This window comes from Perissodus microlepis, chromosome 10 (genome assembly GCF_051167445.1).
Source record: "Perissodus microlepis isolate ML-2025 ecotype Zambia chromosome 10, ASM5116744v1, whole genome shotgun sequence".
NCBI classification, from domain to species: Eukaryota; Metazoa; Chordata; class Actinopteri; order Cichliformes; family Cichlidae; genus Perissodus; species Perissodus microlepis.
This window is the reverse complement of record NC_140470.1, coordinates 10,723,127-10,744,058: the sequence shown is the minus strand read 5'-3', so window position 1 is coordinate 10,744,058 and position 20,932 is coordinate 10,723,127. Positions and strand designations below refer to the sequence as shown.

Sequence of the window (20,932 nt, the reverse complement as noted above, 5' to 3'; positions counted from 1 at the left end):
TAATGAAAAAGAAGAAGAAGAAATATTCAAACAAGCCAAGGTTAATAAATTAAAAAATAAAAACAACTACTATTATAGATGCTAATGCATTTTTGAATAACCATCTGTGATTAGATTATAATTCTATTTTGGTTTGCTAGTTTCATTCTTGTATTTGTGATACTGCAGTCTTATTTTCATATTGTGGGAGTATTGAGGTCAAAAACCATGTCCTGTGACAACGCTCGTGTTCAGGCCCGAGTAGCAGTGACAGCTCCAGTAGAAAGAAACGACAATGACACTGAAATGACTCCTGTCCTGCCTTCAAAGGAGCACTGGTCAAGCAAACAGTGGAATAACAAAAAGGCAGAGGAGATATAAAAAGCCAGTGTCGGATCCTGTAGAAGAAAAGAGAGGTGTGGACTGTTGCTGTGGATGATAAACTACAAAGTACGATACATATGCAAAACTAAAAGAGAGGCAAGTAATTATCGAGTTACATTTTCCAGGATGTTGTTCTATTTATTTTTCTGATACAGTGAAGCATCTTTAAGGAACTCGGAATAGGAGGAAGAAGCTTGTAGCTTGTGAAGCTATCACAAAAAAGGGCGTGTGTGTGTTTGTACCAGTGCGTAAAGGATAGAAAACTCTAACAAGCTTTGGACAAGAACTAATTGAAAAATAAAAGCAGGGATCTATCCCCACTGGGAATACATGGATACAATCAAGCTATAATAACCCACAATCACTGGACCACCCACATGTCAATCAACTCCCAATCCCTCCCCACCCATCTGTTAGCCTGTGTGTGGACCATGGAGAGTCACAGTTACCATATGGGTTGCTTGTAAATGGTGCACGTGGGTTTTTGCTGACTCAGTGAAGCAAGTACTGATTATGCGAAGTGCTGCTAGAAGACAAGAGTGCATTATGGTGATTAGTATGAAGAAGGCAGTTAAAAACACTGATGTAAACTCATTTGTCCAACTCCAACTGCGCTGTGATCGTGCCATGGAAAAGATGGGCTCTTCCAATATGCAACTGTGCATGCATTCGGTTTTCTTTTCTCAGTCTTTCCATCTCTTCTCTCTCTCTGACTCCTCTGAACACCTTCTGGCCTGCTGTCCGGCTCGTTTTCGCTAATCTGCTTAAATTGCGTGAGTGTATGTAAGAAAAAAAAATACAGGGAACTCCCAAGACACTTAGCCAGTGCTAAAGCACTCAACAATGTGCAAATCCTCAAATTTCCTCCCAGCTTATGGCTGGTGTTTTGAAGCTTAACTGCGAGTTGGAAGGACGGATGGATAACTCAACAAAAACACTTGAGTCTAGACAAGCACAGAGGTTTCCTCCTCTTTTTAAAAAGAAGTTGCCCGTGACTCACGTCTATTTGCAGAAACACCAACATGCAGAAGAAACCATTCACAAATATATTCCTGGCTGTGCCAAGCAGAGAGCCAGTCGATTAGAGAGAGCAGAGCTGGAGCAGTGGAGACAAAGCACAGCCAGTGGGCTCACAGTAAACTCTGCTCCGTTTGGCTCCGTGCACTTCTGTGCTTACTTACAGTTGCCTGAGCTGACACACATTTGTTTATCTGATAATGGTGAACACGACGTGCGCTAAGCTAATGTGTGCCACTAGAACCAACTGGTGTTTGTGTGAATCACTCAGAGTAATTCACTGTGAGTGGTCAATATTTGTACTCGTTATCTGTGATTAGCCACATTAATGCAGAACACAGAAAGAAAAGAAAAGGCTATTGTGAACACATCTCTTTCGCTTCGCTGCTGTTGCTTTGCCTTTCACTGATGAGATCAGACCAAGATGCAATACACATAATTGAGGAGATTAAGGAAACATAAATACAGGTTGTGCACAGATTACAGCCATACGTTAGCAGAAAACACCACGTCAGCGGTGACACTGACCATAAATTAGCCCTGTGGGGACTGCTGACACACTGATAACTACTAGAGCACCAGCTGCAATGAGAACACATCAACCACAAAGCTAATGAGTCACCGCACCACACCTAGTGTTCTCATGTTAGCCATGTATACCTGTAAAGTTTCATACCTGTATCTTTCATTATTGCACTGCTGTTACTTTTCTAAATGTGGACAGATTTTACCAATGTAAACACTTGCCAAAGTACCTAAAAATACCTTTGTGGTCGACAGAAGTTGTCTCCATGACAACCTTTTGCCAAAATGAACACAGACAAACAAAGTAAAAGACAATGAACTAAACTGAAAAAAGAAGATTTAATCATTACTTCCACATAGGAAGTTCAAATTTACCATTAGACAAACATTCATTTCTACAGTTTACAGAGTTCTTACTCTAAACTGCCAAAGCTACATTTCCATATCTGTACAGAAGACAGACAGACTTTTATCACACCATGATTTGAATATTCATATAACTGTTTGTATACTGCAAAGTTCACAATACAGGTCCTTCATCGTAACTCTCGCACAGCCAGTGCTGATCACAGTGTACGTCGTGACTAACGTGGGGGAATTTCTCTGAAAGCTGTAGATTACAGCACAAAGGGAAACAGTGTAAAGCAAAGATAGCACACAGTGTAAATGCAAATAATATTCTGACTTAAATGTAAGTTTAATTTGCCCAGATGATGATGTCCAAGAATCTGGAGCTGGTGCTGGAAACGCTGCTCACAATGTTTGAATGTGCGCGAATCAGAAGCAGGTCCGCACGTGCACATGATTATCCGCACACACTCTGAAAATCTAACATGTGGGCTACCTCAGTCAGCTAATGCATCCTGATAATCCCCGTGCATGGTAAACAAACACATGAAAAGCAATTTTTCAGTAAAGAGGATTCATCAGCCCTAACCTGTTTTTAACTGCTCAATAGGGAGGTCCCCACACGTGCATGCACCAATATTTTAGAGGATTAAAATGGGGACAAACTCTAAATGTCATGTGATTAAATAGGAGGTAGCTTTGGGGTCAAGGACTGTAGGGGAGAAAGAGCAGAGTTAGAAATCAGCCCAACACACCGCCACACCGCCGCAGAGAACATGTATGTGGGTGTAAACATTTGCACATTTTTACACACAGAGTAAAGAGCACACTCAAATTCTCACCTAACTCGCCATCACTGGAGAAGAGAGAACGAACAGCACACACTGCCTCAAAGAAGAAAGCCATAAGTGTTGCCTGACTAGAGAAAAAAAAATCCCTTTCAGTTAACTTTATCCATGTCACAGGCTACGTCCTACCTAAAAGACTCGCACCTGAACTCTCACTGATCCTGTCTTCCTCGGCTTCAGTACTTTCTCTTTTTTAAATCGCTCTGATAGCACTCATTCAAATAAAGGCAATGTTGTATTCAGGTACTGCACAGCCACATCCTATGAGGAAGCAACACAGACACAAAGAGCAGTTTCTGTGTGGAAGCCGTAAAACGCCCAAAAAGCATCAGCGTGTCTTTGCATTCACTGGACAATGTCCAGCTGGTCAGCAAAGACTGTCCTGTTATGCTTTATGGACATTGGAATCACTATTGTCAGTGTATGTTCATGAAGTTCAGATGCACTCTGTGCACTGTGCCAAGAACAAATCAAAACTGGATTTCTTGTTCAGGTATTTTAACAATTTGCAGCATGATTGAAAGCAAACTGCCCAAACTTAATTCTAAAGCTTACAAGCTGCTGTAGTGAAGCCAACTGTGGATTAGTAGAGTTTTCATATTTGGAAATTATTCAAATCACCATGTTTCTACAAGCTTCTATGAACGGGGCGAGCATTTGAAGTGATGGAATGGCCTGTGACTGTTTTATAGAACCATCTGAATATGTAATCTGGCTTTTTCCAGTCTAGGAAAAAAACTTTTAGCCACCTGACTGCTATCAAAGAAAAGGATACATCAAACAATGTCAGACTAATTTGTAAAAGCACATTGTAATCTAAAACGTCCATTAAAAATGAGATATTTTACCATCCAAACACAGCAAAAAGTAAATTTTTAGATGATGTAAGCAGCTCTCAAGACAAGCTCGGAGTGCCCAGCTTCAGTTCACTTGAATATTTCCTTTGGATTTCATCACTATCGGATCACTCATATCAGCAGCAGAGACTTGTACTCAACACACAACTTATACAATGTGAGGTGCTTTCCCTTATACAAATTTAAAGTATATAACAAATGACAAGGGTTCAGTGTTTTATAAATGAAAAGGTGACTTGATGATCAAGCCTAGCAAAAGGCTAAGAGCTACACTCATCCAAGAAAACATATTTTATGAAAAAGAGGATTTTAATAAAACCACGCTATTGCTTGCAATGAAGCAGGGGGACGGACCTGAGCCAGAAATTCCACAAACATTCACCCGTTTGATGCTGTTCTGCGCTCCACATAATGCTTATTGAAACTGGTGTAGCCCATGAGGAAACACAGACTCTCTCCTTGTGTCACTCACACCACAGACACATACACAGTTACTCATGTGCTCTGCTGTGTGTTGATTGGGTTAAATCAATGAGGCCTCAGTTAATAAGACATGGCTCCTTTCAAACAGGCACACATACACAGACACACACAGAGCACTAACTATGGGAGTCTGTGTTAAGGTCTGCAAAGGCCAAGTGTTTAAATCTGCCATCTGCATAACCAACTACCTCAGCAGTTTCAGAGCAAACAACTTCCACATGTGGTGGAAGAAAATCTATTACAGCGAATGCAATGAAAGGAATTCGAAACATTTGGAGAACAGAGCTGTAACACAAATTTGAACGGTAGACTTTTTTTTTTTTAAAGTTATTTGAAATTAAAACTAAAATAACAGAAATAAAAAGGCACAAATCTATCATTTGCTGCTAGAGGAATCAAAATGCAAAATGTGTTGTCATTAAATAGGTCAGGGATTACAGGCAGTGTCTGCTCTCTCCTGCAGCTTGCCATCTTATCACGCTCTTCTTTCTCTCTCATCGTTCCCTGGGTCTTCCAAAATAAAAGCTCTGTTGGTGTTTTACCAGACACTGGAGGGTCTTTACCTTAAAACAGAAAGGTAAACGGGTACAGTATTTTTTTAAAACTATTGTTCCTGCACACGCAAAGAGCCTCTACAAACAATCACTGCTGGAGTAAATAGATGGGTATATATGGTTTTAATTCCACACCGGGGAAATTCATTGGTGTGTGTGCGTTTGTGTGTGTGTCCCTAACCTAATGACCACAGCCCGGTGTCACCTCACATTGCTGTAACCATTAACCCATCTTGACAGACAGCTCTAAATCCACCTGTCACACTCAATAAGCCATGATCACCATCCACGTTGATGAAAATGCTTTCTGCTGCTGTGGTGGTGTCAGGAGGTACAACTGAACAGCCCGAGCAACACTAACTGATGGAGAATGCTTTCTGCATAGGTCTAACACTCCTTCACACTAAATATAACCCTCTGCAGGGATGGTATGGATTACACACACACACACACTATAAATGCACTCAAACGAATATCTATTGGGGTAAACACCCCAGCATATTTTCTATTTAACACTTTCTGCCCCCAAAGCAGTTTTCTTTTTGTGTTAAGTGTTAAAACTATTATTGCAGATATAAAAAGAAGATATAAGAGAGAATTGATTCAAGTGTGCAAAACATTTAACTGTCAATAACATATAATCACCTCCTATTTCCCGTGTCCTTTTGTTGGTCCTGGGAGAAAAAATTCCCATCTCTGAATAAGTTCTTCAATATAACAGTGAAGCCTGATAGCAGGCGTGATAGCAGCATATTAATATTCTGAGTGTGTATGCCTTGTAACTACACAAGAAGGTGACTCCTTTCGTACAGGTTGAAACATTTTTGTCCACTTTCTATGAAGAAGGCTTTTATACGCTTCTGCTTATTTTGCGCAACATATATTGTTTGAATGGTGGATTTGCATATTAAACATGCCCACATTTTACTTCTATGAGAAGTAAAGGCTCAGGAATTTTTCTCCCTTTGTTCTGTCACAGGAGCCGTCCCTCATAAGGTTAACTCAGGCACACAAAAGCACCTGCTGTTCAAATGTATCGTTACAAGAAGGAGCCAATAAAAAGAAAACTACAGTCACAGAGGGTCACAGACCAGTTAGTGAACACTTACCAGCCTTGAGGGGAAAATTAATATTCTTCGAACAGTTGTGAGTAGTTGCTGGAGGCTGATGACACTTGCTGTGAGCCAGTGATGGATGACCAAAGACCAGTCATCAGTCACTGGGTAAAAATGTGTATTCCCAGGCCGTTTGGATAGTGGCTGTGGGAGGTTGCTTGCCATTATCATTAGCTATTAAACTTCTCTTTTTCTTTAGAAGAAAAATCGATATGGCCTGTTTTCTCTGACAACCCAGAAGGCAGAAGATGAAATGATGCTGCAATTCCTCATATTTAACAGAAACAGAACTCCTGGTAGCTGCTATCAACATTGCTACTGTTAATTTTTCTCTAAGTCAACTCAGTGGTAGTGACTCAATGTTCAAATCACAGATTCATATGTGAATATGTATATTTCACATCGGAGAGTTCAACCAATAATCTGTCTTGAAGGAAATCTAAAAATGTAAAAATCACAAAATTGAAGAAAGAGGAATCTATGAAGTTGTAACTAGGGTGAATACTGATAAATTGCTTTCAGCTGGTTAAGCCACTGCTCTACTCTAGAGTGGAGGAGGAAACGCTACAGTTCCTACACTCGCTTTCTTTCACATCCTGCCAGCTCTCCCTCTCTCTATGCACAATGTCTCAGAGCCAAGTCTGCCTGTGCACATTTGCACACTAATAAAGTCAGGGGGAAGAAAAGTTGCTGCTTCAGTGTGAGAATGCAATGTGGGAATCGTGCTGCCTACCTCAGCAATTTTGTCTTTAGAGAAGAGGGATTACATCATGCCCTACAGCCAGCTTACACTGTGTGGGCACAGAGAAGCAGCCCTACAAACTGATTCTGTACAGAGAGCAGTGAATAAGCACACACACACATTTTAAATTTTACAGCACAGATGTGTATTCCTGAGCCAGGACCCAATGTAGTAATTTCAAAAAGAGACTGTGTGTATGTATGCTTGTGTTTCGGGTTGATGGCAAGATATTCCTCTGTGTCTCTAGAGCTTCTCTCAATAGATGTAAGTGAGCTCAGCCATAACAGATCCAATTCTCCAAAGATAAAGGAACGAGAGGAGACAAGGAAAACAAAAAGCCTGCTTCTTGTTCATCTCCTGGACTTCCCGGCCTCATGTAGCCTTGACAGCATGACAGTACATCAGTGGCCTCACAGATGTATGGTCATTTTGTGTGTGTTGACAGTATACATGTGGGCTTTTAATTTCCCCGGTGACACACGTTGATTGATGATGGCACGACAGGGAAGTTTAAAAGTGTTACTCCATGCTACTCCACTTAACGTCAGTAGCAGCGACCTCGCATTATATTTGAAGGAGATACCCAGTGGGAATACGGTATCACTGGAAATCAGTTTCATTCTATGCAAATATGGCAATGAGTCAAAATAATTGATGTAACTGGTCCTAATTTTATTAGCAAAGTTAGCTGACAACAGGCAGCTGTTGAGGCAGATGTGGAGTATCCTTTAATGGGCGTTGCTTCTCCTTGGAGCCTTCTCAACGGTGATCAGTGCAGCAAACATAGTGATCAGAAGCACCTATCCTCACCCACAAGCACACACACAGACGTTAAAACCGCAGATTTCGAAGTGTTACTTTGAAGCACACAGAAGAGAACACTCCGCCAATTCCACATGTTCACACAGCAACAGATCAGCAGATGTCTGGAAAGACAAGTACTGCTGCACAACGACAGATTCCAATCTATTCTGTTTACTTGAGGATTAAATTGGAATTTTATTTGAGCATGAATTCAGTATCTTGGCAATATTAGCATAATAGTCCTTTACAATCCAGTCTTAACCTTGTGTAAGATAACACTGCTGATCAGTAAGCAGAGTGTAGCTTTTAAAGTAAAGTGTTAAAGAGTCTAAAGATAGCAAAAACATTCTAGAGTCACATATGAGTCAAATAATATCTGTTTGACAGCTAAGCTTGACATAAAAACTGGTCACGCAACAGGAAAATGATCTCAACTCTACAACAGAATGATTATTTTACTTTTTTAGTTTCCAATGACTGAACCTGTCTGAAATACAAGAGGTGTAAATGAGTCATGCAAACCTTCACCATACAGGAAAAACAAAACACTGATAGTGATCCAAATAAACATTTAGATTTGTAACTTCAAATATAATTTTGCAAGCTTGCTCTTTTGCCACTTGGTTAGAAAAATCAGAAAGTATTCTATAAATGCAGACTTATGCTGCTACTGTGCACTGTGATTCTGTCCTGCGGTGAGTTTTCTGTCTGTTCTTGACAACCTGTAATGGGCCTTTTGCATTGTTGCACCGTGTCAGTATCACCATAACTACACCTGCATCTGACTAAAAAATAATTCTGAAACATTTCCATGGTTTTATTTAAGAAAACTGATTAATAACAGTGAGCTTTCTTTTTATTCAGACCCAAAATTTCACCATGCACATTTTCCATTTCAACAAACAGAAGATTATCCCGCTTGATGTAATGCTACAAAATGCTAACTAAGCAAGTGTCGAGAGCTGTGAGGAGCTGGTCTGTGACTCATCACTTAAGCTGGGGTCTTTGTTCCCATTTTTCCTGTATCCAGCCTGATTGCGATTATAATGATTGGCTACTCTCACCGCACTTACCACTGTGCTGAGGAAATGGGCTGAGCACACTTTAATGGAAAACAAGCTTCGAGACTCCCACATTAGTTAATAGAGAACGAGAGAAACAAGTAGAAGGGAGTCCAAAAGATCAGATTTAACAGAAAGATAAAAGGAGAGCCTTGCCTTTTAAACGGAAAGCCCAACCATGTTCAGGCACACAGACTTTCTGCGAGCAAACTGAGCAAGATATATATTAGACAAAGGACAGTGAGTGTGAAGCTGCTAGGTGGGAGGAAAACAGGAAGACCACAGAGAAGATTCATGTATGTAGTGAAGGAGGAATCACAGAGGGTTTGTATAAGAGAAGAGGATGCTAAAGAGGCAAGCCCTAAAGGGAGCAACCAAAAAAGAATATGCATTCTAATACAAATGTACTGGGATGAGGCTAATAAAGTGGTTCCCATTACCTACTTCACAACCTGTGTGCACACATCCAGAGCACTTCCCTGCAGAGAAGGGCCCGATAACAGGCATGTCCCTTAATACCTCAAATGAGTGACAATTCTACTGCTGCATATCTTCATGTGCCATGTGCCTGTAGGCAGCAAGAGATAAGGACCCCCCCCCCCCCCAACTACAGATTTACATGGGTAAATTGCTGTTATCCCCCCTCTAGCAAACTCCAAACCCACCAAACCAATGTTACCATGGCAGCCAGCTCCTATACATTGTAATTAGCTGGTTTAAATCCCCGAGGCTCGGACTAGCTGGAAACATCTCACTGCTTCCATAGATTAGGACAAGCACATTCACACACGGGGCCCGAAGCTACTCCCCCAGTCCACATGGTAAAACGCACAAGAGGTCACATCCAAGTGCAGACACGCCTACTGAACACACCCACACAAAAAAGATGCACCAACCAATGTTTTACAGTTCACTTCCCACATTCATGCCTGTGCTTGTAAGCAGGTGTGAAGAGATCAAGTAAAGCTGTACAGGGCCAACACACACACACACACACACACACACACACACACACACACACACACACACACACACACACACACACACTTACAACAGTAGAGCAGCTCCACTGTGTGGGCATCTGGTCCCCTCTGCGTTTGTTCATGGGCATGTGCTAATGGAAAGTGTATCAAACCGTGCAGTGAAACAAAGGCGCTACAATGAGTAAAGCTATTAAAATGCAAGCGGCTGTCGATAGCCCTCAGGGCAGCCCTAGCAGAGACTGTAGTGTCTATTGCACTCCATGGCCCAATTAGAGGAATATGCTTCAGATTAAAAGCAGTGAGATTGATACACTTCAGGTGTATCACAGAAGCAGCAGTGTGCAGCTCAGACAGGCCCTGTAAAAGCTTCAGATCACCATAACACCCTTTGTGGTTGGTAAAGACTCACTATAGTACACATTTTGTGAAATAAAAAAAGAATTTGTAACAAAAACTGCATTCCTGAAACTAATTAAGCCAAAAGGCAGTTTATCTAAAAGATCTGCTGGCTTACACGGAACATATACGCGGTCATGTATTGGAAACACCCTACCTATTTTAAAACTGTAGTCAACTCCCTGCTGAATCATATTCTCGTGATTACTTTGAAATGTCAAAAATCCACTACCAGTCTGCCAAACCAGTGGGTACATATAAGCCTCACTGGTGCGAAAAAGCTTGCACATTATTGCACCATATCCAACCAAACTTTTATGCATGTCTTTTTTACTTTCAAGCTTTCAGAGCTGCCGGGTTCTAAAACTAGACGCAGCTGGTTTAAACAAAGGGAAACCTAGGGAACTTAAAAATGAAGCCGACGAGGAAGTTGCACAAACTGCAGTTGCCACTTGAGGCTGCACTACCGTTAGATGTCAGTGTTAAAATGCCCAACTTTGTAGCATTTAAAAGCATATAGTTTTTGGCATCTATGGATAATTTTTGAAGGGCGAAAAGTTTTTATAACTCATCCAGCTGGATAATTGACTTTGGAGTGCAGCCACATTGATTGACAGGTGTCCTAACAGAGGCAGCTGGAGTTGACTGGCATCTTCTAGCAGGCCTCACTAAAGCTTTTCCCTGTGTCTGTGCTGCTGGTAACTTTAGAATCCCTTTGAATAGATGATCCGCCTTGATATCAGTTTGGATTCGGGAGACACACACCATCTCTACTTTTAGATTAGGCTTAAAACTTTCCTTTTTGCACAAAAAAAACATATAGTTAGGGATGGATCAGGTGACCCTGAATCCCTCCCTTAATTATGCTGCAATAGGTGTAGGTGGTTGGGGGATTCCCGAGACTCACTGAGTATTTCTTTTTCAGTCAACTTTCTCACCGAGTATGTGTTAATAAACCTCTTATTAACCTCTGTCTCTCTTCCACACCGTGTCTTTTATCCTGTCTTCCTTCTCTCACCCCAACCGGTCGCAGCAGATGGCCCCACCAATCCCTGAGCCTGGTTCTGCCGGAGGTTTCTTCCTGTTAAAAGGGAGTTTTTCCTTCCCACTGTCACCAAAGTGCTTGCTCATAGGGGGTTGTTGGGTTTTTCTCTGTATGTATTATTATAGAAACTTATAAACAGACCAAGCATTTAAAACATCTTGTGGGATAAAACCTTAATGAGCTTAAGCACAACACTTTATTAACAACATTGTTGTTAATAATAACAACAATGTTGAATTTTTAAAGTGTGAGAGTTTATTTAAAGTGAATAAACCAACCATGCATTTTTACCAGCATGTTATTAAAATATAAGAAAAAGGTCAGATAACAATGTTAAAAAGTGCAGTTAGACTAAAAAACTCACCAAGCACCAAAGATACTGCACAGTGGTGTGTAATACTGACACAATAGTGCAGAAGCTTTTTTTTTTTTTTTTTATCTTTAGCCATGACAAGTGCACCCAGTGGGATTTCATCTATTTGATGTACCACTGCAGTATTTTGCTGGAACAATGGCTGACTCTGGTCCAACTGCGGTACAATTTTACTTTTCAGAAACACTTAATTAAGTGAAAGAGCCTAACTTATGTGCATCATATACAAAAAAGCAGCCAACCACAATATCATGTTGAGGCAGCCTGTCGACCCCCAGAGTTGAAGCGTGACTTTAAAGAAAAATACCCACACAAGAGGGGGGACAAATAAAAAAGGAAGTCAGGCTATTTGAAGTGGGTCCACGTAGGTTTCTGTTCTCCGCTCGTGCTCACCAACCATTACCCTTACTGCTTTATTTCTGCCAAGCTGTAAAAGCAAAAGCATGCCATCCTGTTCTCTTGCTGTGCATGAATGCAAATGCACAGACTGTACAGACAATGAGGCTAACCTTAGCGCTTGCTGTAGAAGTTTATTTTTAAAAGATTTCTATTAAATGTGACCCTGGAAAGAGTGACAGGACAGATAAGAGAATTTGTGGATGCAGCACGATGTCTGATAAAGTGAGGAGCGCACTTGAAGCGCAAGGCCATCTGGCACTCGGAGAGGACAGAGGCCTCGTCGATATCACTCCATTGATTTTGAGTTTGGTCTTTCTATAAAAGGTCACAATTAAGAGGTGGAACAAAAAGGAGGATAGTGATTTAAAAGATGGCCTTCCCACAGAAATCTGTAACTGTAATGATGCCAGTATTCTATTTATATTATTGAAGGAGATTTAAAAAAAAAAAAAAAAAAAAAAAAAAACCATAGAAGGTCACAGGTGAAACCAAATAGATAAAGTTATAGATATCTTAATTACAAATCATGGATCCACTATACAGTAGCTTACATGTTTGCCTAATTTTCTCATAAAAGTACAAACCTACAAATATCTTAGAATCATATATTTGACTGTAATCCCTCCATCTCATCAGTTTAAATATCTTTTAAAAGATTTAATAACCCACCACCTGCCTGAATAGTACTGTTCTCCTAATCTACTTTCGCCATGCTTCATTCGGGGTTATTTAATGACAAAGAGCCACTCGGAGTGAATGGTTTCTTTGACTGTAACAGAAAGACAACTTCCTGAGGCCAGGAGGCCAACGCTTACTCTGGCCTTTAATTTTTAATGAAACAGACAAACACACACACGCGCGCGCAAACATGTAGCCAACACACACGCACCAGATACAAAGGACTACTTTTAAGGGTTTTACAGCTTCAGTCATACAGGCCAACCAAACACATACACAGCTACATTTTTATACATGGTTACAAATGTGATACAGGCCCATTTAAGATAACGTGATCTGATATATGACCTATATGCATTCGTTTACCTGAGTCTGGCAGGGTGACTGGTTGGTGCTCGAGTGCATCCATCAGCTCTCTTTACTCATAATGGCTTCATCTCGCTTTCCTGTCTCCTCCTCTCCTTCCCTTTTTCCCCTCCTCTTCTCTCTTCCGCTCGACTACCCTGAATGCTTAATGATGGTCCCTGCCTTCCGGGAGCATGTAAACATGCCAGACGCACTATTGGCCGAGGCAGAGGAGTTCTTATGCGCTGATTGGCTGGGGCAAGCCAGGCATGGATGGCAGAAGAAAAACAGGTTGGTGGTTACCATAGCCCTACAGGATGACTGCTGTCCATAGTAACACACACACACACACACACACACAGTCCTAGACCCTCAGGACATGGTGAAGGTCCCCACAGACACAGAACACAAACACACTCAGACACATGACACACCCTCTAACATCAAGCACAACAAAGGATTTCAGAGCTTGTGAAGATGGCACGACGCTTTGCAAACAGAACCTGGCTAACAATGTAATTTAACTGTTAACAGCTGGATAATGACTCAGTTTAAGCTTTCTGATGAACAAAAATAACATCAAACATCAACAGTCAGTTTAAAATATGTTCTCGTTGCTCTTTGAATTGATTTTGGAGTTAAATTGAATATTTCAAAAGAAACAGCAAGAAATTGGGGGAAAACACAAGCTTCCACTTTCTTAAATTTTTACTTGAAAAATGTATCAACACCAAAAGCTCCAATATCAACAAAATATAACAAGAGCTCCCAGTCTTTCCAGTCTTGTTGCTAGGTCAGCTATCATAAATTTTAGTGTTTTTTTCCATAAGGCACTTAAATATCGTGTCATTTGGAAAGATATGTTAAACCATGTCTCCCAGATAAACAAACATGTCATGTTCATAAACGGTATCAAATATGGACGTAACTTAAACTTGCATTTCATTTAACGACCACCAGGGGGGCAATAGCTGTGGTTGCACATAGACTTATGGTCTTATAGAAATCTATAGGAAACAGCTGTAAACTCTTTGTTGCTGAGTTTATGGGCTCAGCCAGTATATCAGTGAGTTAGGTCAAAATGATCAAAATACGTTACGTCAGTCTATTTGACATGTGTTTCGCAGAAATCGTGTTCAGGGACGAGGTAACATACTTAAGTTGTGCTATAATTAATTTGCCTTGTATATTCGCTTACAATTAGATGACCTCCAATGCAGATATCATAGCTAACATAATGTAGAAGGTGCTTATATGCATGCTGAAAACAGTTATAAACTCTTGGTAACCAAAATGAAATGCACAGTTACGTGGAATAAAATTATAAGTCAAGATTTATGAGTCAAGCTGGAAACCGTTGCGATGTAATGCAAATGCACAAGTCTGTTTTATTAATTTTTTTCCATGTGTACCTTTTTCTTTTTTAACCTTTAAGCTCCTATTAGAAGTTAAGATTTGATTTGAAGCGCAGAGCCTACCGCCAAGTTTGCACTTCACTCACCAGCATTTAAGAGTGAAAGCTCTGTAAGCTGAAACTCTGCACACAGAAAATAAGTTTGATGTCATTTCACTACTGCAATAAAAGCACTTGGCCGCTTTTCAGCTCCAGTAATCGATGGCTTCTTCGTTTCAGTTTGTTTACTAGATGTAAAAGAGCCACCGAAACACACAACGCAGAGCAAAAAGCTTCATATATTATTCACAAGGTTGTCACTGAATGAACCCAGGAGGCCACGGTTACAGTGGAAACACCAGCTGGATTACCAGTGAGTGAGCGAGCAGCTAGCGTTATGACATGGTGACAGATTTCCCCCCTTTGCTCCTTCCAGCTGGACTCACCTAAAAGGATGAGGTTTTAACCGTATCCATATTTTAAGGTTTAACCACTTCTTCACATTCACTCCAATCGTATATATCAAAGGTAATTCATCTCTCTTTCAGAACTGAGAACAGCATCCACATTATACATCATGTCCTCTAAAGTGGATCCTGACAAGGAGATTATAAATGTCTGCTAGATAAATAGTGAAACTGTTCTTTTCCCATTAATGTTTCCAGGATCTTGTATTCAGACACCCAAACCAGGGTGGAACATTGTGCAACTGTTATGGAGAAGCTAACACGATGCCCCTTACATAAAGGCGCACTCTTGAGGACACCCAATGGGAGGAAGATGTTTGAACACAAAGCAGAGTAGCGGTTTACTGAAGAGGCAGTAGAGATGGCTGCATTACATAACAACAGTGCTTTTGGGCTGACTCAGATTCTTTCTTCCCTACTGTAAGTGTGCATGTGTGCGTGTGTCTGTGTGTGCATGTGAGAGAAGAGCTCTAAATGCGTTTCTATAGCTACAGCACAGACTCATCCATTTATCAACATAATGGATGAGCTTGAACAGTAGAAAGAAAACAATGCAAAACTTCACATGAAGCACCGATGAAATTACACAACACGGCTCCACTCCTACCAAGCAAAACCACTTCTCTGCCTCCGCTTTTAATGCACACAGAACGAGTGCACATCAGTGTGCTAGGAGCAGTAGTACCAAACAGTAGTATCTGAATTATTAATAATGGTCTGATCGGGTATTTATCTTTTGACTGTAGTCACAGCAGATTTATTGAAATGTAGTTATGAGTACAGTCTGATTTTAAATATCACAAAGGAACAAAGGCGACCCTGTTGCAGGTTCTTGAACCTGTTGCTGCACTACTTGTGACCTTTGCATCTGTTCAAGAATTTCTGCAATTAAAATGAAAAGCCCAGGCTCCAACCTTTTACCAACAATGAATGAATGTCATCCTCATAGTGAATTGGCGATTTAAGAGGCTTGCTTGGCTTGTATTGTGTAGTGTTCTCTCTGCAGTCACACCATAGCTGACATGTTTGGAAACACTACCAGATCCCACTGATTTGGATGTGTTGCTGTTGGCATCGAGAACAGAGCTAGTGGCTATTCAAGCAGAGTGAGACTGAGAGCGAGAGAGCTGGGGAGTTTGGTCCAAATAGATTTGTAGGGAGTGATAAATGAGACATCCCCTGTTGTATTAACCTCCCCTATGAAATTCTACTGGGAAGCCATCCAAAATTACTTTGCTGTGCCCCAATTTGCTGAAGCAAGCCCTGTGACAACCAACTAACTGCTAACATTAAACACTTAAAGACAGAACTGGGACTGCTGTTGGCCAGCAGTGAAGTCCATCCATTACAGTTTATATGCTGCAGAGGGAAACCAGACAACAAGACTGACAGTCTGTGAAAACCCCGTTTGATCAGAGATGTGAGGGTTGGGTAATTCTGGGCTGATACAGATGTGTAAAAAGATATCAAACCTTTTATGTATTCAGGGTTTTTGCAAACTATGGTGTTAGACAGGTATTAAAGCACGCTGGAATAATCTGGATCAGTGCTCCTGCAACTTCATTTAATGAGTAATTAAATGGGATATGCAGGTTAACTGCATACTAACATTCACGGGCAGAAGATCCGCTGTGGTGACCCCTAAAGGAAGCGGCAAAGAAGAAGACAAGTGTCACCTGTCTGTTGTTTTCTCAAGAAACTGAGCCTACAACATACACTTTAGAGTCAGCTAATATAATTCTGTTTTATGTGCGGTGTTTCTGTGGAAACCTATTGGAGAGGAATCTTCAGTATCTGAGGCTCAGTGTATGATTAGTCAGGAAAGGCAGCAGATTACTATCACCAGCAACATGTCATTTATTACTATCCACAAGTAGTGGCAGCAGAAACGAGAGACTGTGTAGCCCATTTAACCCTCCACAAACAGCCAAATGGCCCACCATGACTCACACGGTAATATTTTTATAAGGTTTGCTGGGGCTGAAGTGACAGGATGTACCAAAAATAAGAAAAGATTTTTAATGCTCCCTCAGAGCTGCACATAAATTTGAGCCTTCCTCCCTGCGGATTATGAAAATCATTTTTGACATATGTGCATGTCCGTGCACGTGCCACATCTGCTTTGCCAAGCCAAAATGCCCGTTTTCTAGCCATTACGTAATCTGGCTTTCCTTTGATGTTGCCTTAGCAGCACGTGGAACCAAAGCGAGCCAGAGACAAGTCTAGCTAAGGTTACAGTGCAGGCTGGCAGCGAAGCAGAAGTCAGAGGCCGTGTGCCACTCAGGCTGTGGAGGAGATAGTAACACTACAGTTCAGAGCTTTCTGTAAAAGTCAAAAAGAGGGAAATTATAATTGGCCAGTGGTTGATTCAGAGATACGTCCAGAGTAAGTGTGCAAAAGGTATATGGATTGATTGTTGGATTATTAGCCCTGAAATGGACTGGCAATACAAGGGTGTGCCTGCCTATTATTTCATGGCAGCTGGGATAACTCCAGCCCTGAAAAAGCAGTTAAGGACATATATGGCTATGACAAAATGAGGAAAAACTGTTGCAAATTAAAAATGCCCTGGCACACAGAACAGTGAAAAACACATTGTAGGCCCAATTACTTTTAATTAAGGTTTCTAAAACATCTACATTTGCATTAGCGGTGCAAGCGTAGTGTAATTAACCAGTTGGTATAAATATTAGCAAGCTTAATGAAAAGATTTTGGCCTATGCATGCTGCATGTGAAACTCAAGTTCATTACTGTCCACTCTGTCTCTTTGGTTTAGTCACAAGCATCTGGAAAGTCAACTGAATAAGTTGTGTAACCAAGGTTTGAGGGTACGGTTTTTAAGAAACCGCTAGGCCACGTGGCTAATCGAAGAACAGTCTTATTTGATATCGGAAAGAATAGACGGATTTAAAACTGGGACAAACTAGCACAGAAAAAAATGAGCACCTATGCATCTGTGTGTCAATGGCACAGAGTTTCAACTGAAGCAACAAAGAAATAACCAGTGATCACCAGTGTGATCTGCAGTAGTGGGCTAACTGACAGAGTAAAGGGGGGTTAAAGACAGAAAATGGACACAGCAGCAGCAACAAAACGCTTCTAAAATCAGATCAGAGGTAGAAGAAAAACCCTTTTACTCTGCTGATGATTACATCAAAGTGATTATAAGAATCTGTGAGGAGCACATTTGAGACGGTCCTAATCAACCAGATTAGGACGATAGGAGGAAAAACAAGTAAAGAGGTGGAAAGGGTGAGAGTTTTGTTGAAGTAATACACACACACACACTCCAACCAACAGCCGTCTGGGAGTCTACCACTTATACTGCTGACCGAACAAATGGATGACTGATGAGAAGTCTGAGCTGGTGATTCTGTTCATGTGCTTACATTGATGTGTGCGCAAAAGTTCTCTGTGCAGCTTTTATTACATTTAGCTTGCTTAGTCTGCGTATATCTAGGTTTGTGTTTTATGACTTTCATTATTAGCGGAATATGTAGTGAAACAGATGCCTGTGGAAAATGCTGTCTCAGTGAGCTGTGGTTCACTCGTGCAGCTGAACAGAAAGACTTCAGCCTCTCTGGGGACAACGTAGCTGTGGCTTCCAGCATCCACTCCGCTTAGGAGAGTTAAGGATGTGTGGTCACTGCTTAACACAGTCATTAGCACAGTTTCAGAGGCTGAAGAGAAAGGGCAATTAAAGCATGTGCTTAGTAATACACTGACAGGCAACAGAGGGAGCTTCAATGCTAATGGTTTAGGGCAGGACTGGGTCATCTTTCATCATTAACAACCAGGTGTTTGTCACACAGACAGAGCTATTGTCAACTTGTGTTGCAACCTTTTGTAACCAAGTGGTGTAGTTGTATTAAGGAAGTATATAACCATTTTTGTAAACATTTCAAAGTAGTGGTGAATTCCCACTTCCCTTATCAGAAAAAAAAGGGTCAGCTCAGCAGCCACACAGGCACACAAAGAGTATGAGGTGGATAAAGGGCAGGCGGAAATCAAAAGGATGATGAACTGACAGGTGCATAAAAAAAGAGGATTGTGCCCTTTTCACTAACAATAGATCATAATAAAGCCCTGTTTCAACGCTTTTGTGATGGTAATAACCTGTCTGCGAGTGTACACATGCAGCCTCATACAGAATTTGAAATGTGTTAAAGCACATCGGGTGTTAAATTCAAATGAACTCTGTAAACCAAAAATAGCAAACGTTAGAATAGTATAGAGCTATAGTATAGTAAACTGTGCTGTCCCTGCTTTATTCCCCATCAACACACTTTGGAGACAGGTTTGCTTTGACAAATCTTTATAGCCATCATGTTTAGATTTTAGTACGTACATTGTTCAAATCTAAAATCAAATCAAATCAAACTATATGCAAGTCCAAGAAAAACGGCTTACAGCATTTTATATGTAACACTTTAACATGTTTGTTTTTCGGCTCCATGCTGTAGTGGTCAACATGTTTGACTTGCACACAAATGATCCTTTTTGACATGGGGGGGGGGGGGGGGGGGGACAACAACAACAACAAAAAACATAAAAACACAAATACACACAGCCTCAGGAGGTCTGGTCTTAGTGTTAGTCCTTAGCCCAAAAAATGGGATGCTGCATAAGGAAGGGCATAAATAAGTACTTTACTAAATCAAACAGGTCACTGTTTCATCCAATTGGGAAAAAAAGGGAGCAATAATATTTGTTTTAAGCTTTTCACTAGCCATCTCAACCCACAAATGCACCTTCCACACTGAGCTAGCATTAGCTGATAGCTCTACCCTGCAGGGAGAGAAAAAAGAAAAGAAAGGCAACAGTCAAAATGCTAAACTCCAGACTTCAACACAGTAGCCCAAAATCCAGTGAGTTAAATAACGAGACTATATACCCACAGATTGGGTCTCAGCTTTAGCATACATACACAAGAGTGGTATTTAGAGCAGGGCGATATGACCAAAAATATTTATCACGACATAGATTTGAAAATTTGCGATAACGATATAACTGACGATATAATTGACACTAGACAAAATACTTTACAACTCCACAACTTTATTAGTGCAAAAAAAAAAAAAACCCCATCAATGTATTTTCACTTAAACAAGCAGCTGTTTTTTGCATTAAAGTTATATAAAAGTTTAACAGTGCAAATTCTTAATAATGCTTCGACAATCCATCAAGCTGTGCGGCTTCGTAGCTTAGCAAAGTCGTACTAAAATATTTGACAAATTTTCGAGCGCCGTGTACCACATAAAATCGTTTCGAGGTCAGTAAACACAACAAGAATTCATACATAAGGCACACGGGATTATGAGGGGCACTGTCGATTTTCAGAAAAATCACAGGATTGATTTTAAGTGTGCCGTATTTTCCAAAAAACACGGTAATAACGACGGCCCGCTAGGATGCGCTACCAAAAATAGTGCTTTGTTGTGTATCTGACGGACGAAAGCTAAACCAGTTCCACACCACTGAAGTTGCAGCATTTTTACAAACCAATTCTGGTTCATCCGTTTCATTCAACGATCCGCTTTCGCCCTTCTTATTCTCCGTCGCCACCATGCTTTTTCCGCCATGTGCATATGAAAACAAAGGCACTGCGCATGCGTGCTTTACCCATATTCTATCGCGATATTTCATTTTCTTATCGTTGCCCAACTTTATACCGGTATTACCGTGAACGCCCTAGTGGCATCTTCTCAAGCTCTTGGCAGGAACGCAAAACGTGTCTTTCTGAAATAATCTAACAACTCTTTAAAGTCTCTCTAAATACAAAAAAAACAAAGCTGATCAACATGATATAAACTATGGGTAGTCTACTTGTAACACCACATCTTGGCATTTACGCTGGTATTACTCATTTCCACATCACATCAAGTTAAAAGGAAGCCCAAAAGCCTTACAATAAAGTACCACACCTTAAATTTGTGTGATACCCAAAGAGAACCACATGTACATTGCAGTACATTAACAACATTATCACTAATGCATAAATACCTTCACTGTCAGTTAACTACTGCAAGGTCTCGCTTAAGTATCTAATCAACAGCATCGAACAGAAACCACGTTTTACCTTTCTGTTTTTCAGCATCTTTATCACACCCCCAACCCCATCTCCATCAGTCTTTC

At 40.8% G+C, this 20,932-nt stretch overlaps 1 protein-coding gene across 3 annotated transcripts in view; it reads right to left on the bottom strand.

Annotated features, from left to right (window-relative positions):
- Positions 1–20,932, bottom strand: part of abr (ABR activator of RhoGEF and GTPase) — a 120,770-nt gene that overhangs the window by 76,297 nt on the left and 23,541 nt on the right. Inside the window, exon 1 of one of the 3 annotated variants that reach the window (XM_084941891.1) lies at positions 12,958–13,159. The exons of the other annotated variants lie outside the window; for them this stretch is intronic. Coding sequence (XP_084798017.1) covers positions 12,958–13,000 — 43 coding nt within the window. The 5' untranslated portion in view covers positions 13,001–13,159. Of the gene's footprint in view, positions 1–12,957; positions 13,160–20,932 lie in introns of those variants that run through there. 3 annotated transcript variants of the gene reach the window in all.